The sequence below is a fragment of the Dermacentor silvarum genome, chromosome 3 (assembly GCF_013339745.2).
Source record: "Dermacentor silvarum isolate Dsil-2018 chromosome 3, BIME_Dsil_1.4, whole genome shotgun sequence".
Classification (NCBI taxonomy): domain Eukaryota; kingdom Metazoa; phylum Arthropoda; class Arachnida; order Ixodida; family Ixodidae; genus Dermacentor; species Dermacentor silvarum.
In genome coordinates, this window is record NC_051156.1 from 177,108,777 (window position 1) to 177,111,899 (window position 3,123).

General features: G+C 42.2%; 1 protein-coding gene across 1 annotated transcript; it reads right to left on the reverse strand.

The window, feature by feature from the left end:
* Positions 1-756: 756 nt before the first annotated feature.
* On the reverse strand, positions 757-2,202 carry LOC119444133 (uncharacterized). Its single transcript, XM_037708603.2, has one exon. The coding sequence runs from the start codon at positions 1,981-1,983 to the stop codon at positions 757-759; it is 1,227 nt and encodes a 408-aa protein (XP_037564531.1). The 5' UTR covers positions 1,984-2,202.
* Between the last annotated feature and the right edge of the window lie 921 nt (positions 2,203-3,123).

A 3,123-nucleotide genomic window follows, 5' to 3' on the forward strand; every position in this document is an offset into this window, starting at 1 on the left:
AAGAGCGGCGAGTGGTTGGTGGAGTACATGCGGACAAAGTACTCTATGCAGTGTGCCTCCGCCGAGTCCGACAAGTGTCCGACTACCATTCACGGAAGTTGCATTGATCTCGCCTTTACCCGAAACTGTGACGTGCGCATGCTTCTCAAAGACCCTTTGACTGTACACTTTAGCGACCACAAGGCTGTGATTATAGCCGTCAGGTAAAATGACAACACAAACAGGTGCTGATGAATGTGTAAATAAATGGTTACGGTACAAATCCTCGTCTCGTCATTAATTTATGCCATTAAAATTACTACGCCGGCCGTGTACTCTCGGCGCAAGAAATGCATTCGCATTTCCTCACGATTCCTTTCGGGGAGGTGGGGGCAATTTTTTAACACGAAAGTGTTTTATGCCGGGGTCCACCAAGACTTCACTGACGTATTTCCGTCACGGAAATACGTCACGGTATTTCCGTCACGGATGACTGTACCTATGACGTATTTCCGTCACGGAAATACGTCATAGAACATAATACAAAGAAAGAAACCAGAAGAAAAAGTTCCACAAACATGCAAAATTTGGAAATCGAACCCACGACCTCTCGGTCCGCGACGATAGATCGCCGAGCGTTTAACCCATTGCGCCACAAACGCTTTTTTTTTCTTTATTGCATGGAAATATTAGTAGTTATATGCGAAAATTAGTTGTGTTACATATATACATACATGACAAAACAAATTCACACACGCTAGGCAGTCGAATGAAAGTTCAAAAATCGGGTAAACAGACACAAGCGTCCAGATACGAAATCCATTCAGGAATGGGGTCAAAGGTTGCAACAACACTCCGCACTTGAGCAGCCTCTTCTCGAAAGACAGACCTTGTCGAGCGGGGTGGCTCGGCATGTCTGTCGATCATTCGACTTCTCCATAATGAATACAGTCCTAATAACATAAACAAATCATATGGTGCATTACTGATTGCCTTTTCGAAAGGAAGGAACCGGATACCGTAAGGTGTTAGAGGAAATTCTTTTTTGATAGTTCTTTGTAAAATGTCCCAAAAATAAAATGCATCACGACAAAGAATAAAGCAATGTTCTATTGTCTCAGGTTGGCTGCACAGTCTACAATTTGTATTCCACGGTACATATAATCCTTTCTCATGAAGCCATGTTTTAACTGGCAGAGTGGAAGTGTGCAGCTTAAAGAAAAATGTTTTCGCTGCTGGCGTTATACACATTCGACGAACACGGCAAAGAACATCTTGATCAAATAGAGACAGATATGGCTTTCTATACATAGGTGCAGGGAAAAGGTTATTTACAAGTGCTATATTTAGCGATGTTCGATCAACGCTAAATAAATATTCTAACGTGAATCTGGCTTTTAAAAATGAGATAGTATCCACGAGTTCTTTTAGGAAGCCCCATAACGGCAGTTCTTGAGCAGAGTTGGTCGTGACAAAAAGAAAAGGGAGGTGTGAAGCAAGACGTGTTCTATTAACTGCAAGGAGGAAAGGATGACGGACATTTTTGAGGTAAAATAATCGCATGACCAATTGTCTCACAAACAAATGCACAAGACTGAGACCTCCCTTCTCAAGTGGAAGAAAAAGATTATCCCTTCTCATGGCTTCCCATGATGACTGCCAAATAAAAGATGCAAATATTCTGTGGAATGCCTGAACATGGATGCGGGAGCAGTGCAAGACCTGCAGAACATAAAGAAGCTTAGAAGCCAGGAATATATTGCACGCCTTAGCTCTTGCGAAAATGGAGAAGTCGCGTCCCTGCCAGGTTGTCACCTTTCGACGGATTGTGGTTATCGCGGATGTCCAATGAGGTCCACTATTACGGAAGTTATCGAGAGGCACACCAAGATATCGCAGCGAAGAGTGATCCCAATGAATATTCGAGAACACAGAGGGAGTTAGAGCCCACATGCCTAGCCAAAACCCCCTACTTTTATCAAAATTTACACTAGCTCCTGCCATTTCACAGAAACGCAAGGTAGTGTTTATTGTCTCAGTAATACTGGGCTTATCGATGCAAAAGAAGGCAATGTCATCCGCATAAGCTAGAACTTTAATTTCTTCATCTGCATACCTGTATCCCTTAATGCTTGAGTTATAAAGCACGCTTAAGCAAAGAGGTTCCAAGTATATTGCGAAAAGTAAAGGCGAGAGCGGACAACCCTGACGGACGGATGACTGTACCTGTATTTCACCTGAGAGGGTACGGTTCACAATCAACTTTGTAGTACACCCTTTATAACAAAGTGCTATACCATTATATATAGCATCACCTAACTGCAGATGTCGCAGTAATCGGAACAAAAAACTGTGCTGAACCTTATCAAAGGCTTTGGCGAGGTCAATCTGAAGAAGAGCTACTTGATCCATGCTACCTTCTAAGCACTCAAGGACTGAACGTGCGATATGAATATTTGTTTGTATAGAGCGTCCTCGAATTCCACATGTTTGATGGTCACCAACTAATTTAGCAATTACTGGCTGAAACCTATTTGTAAGTACTTTTGCAAATATTTTATAATCGACGTTACATAATGATATCGGCCTATATCCGTTTACACTCTTTAATACTTCATTATCAGTGCTCTTTGGGATTAGGGTCGTATGACCCTGATAGAAAGTCGGAGGAAGCTCACCATGTTTATAAGCGTCTTTGAAAACCTGCTCAAGAAAGGGACACAGGAATTCCTGAAATTTTGCATAAAACTCGGCACTAAGGCCATCAGGGCCAGGTGTCTTGTTTTTCTGCAGAGTTTCAACAGCAAGCTTAATTTCTTCTCGAGTTATTGGCTCGTCAACGCTGACTCGATCATCATCTTGTAATTGTGGCATAAGAGAAATAAATTTATTGGCTTTTTCTTCGTAATCCTGCTGAAGCGTAACTGCAGTGAAAAGATTTTTATAGTGATCTTCAAATATGGTGATTATCTGCGACGTTTCTGTATTATGGAACCACCAGATTCAATTTGTAATATCTGCTTTGAAAGCGCGTATCGCTTTTCATCACCAAGAGCCCTTTTTGTGGGCTCCTCATCTGTGAAACGAGTTGTGCGTGAACGCACCACTGCTCCTCTGTACGCTTCCGTCTCATATTTCTGTACC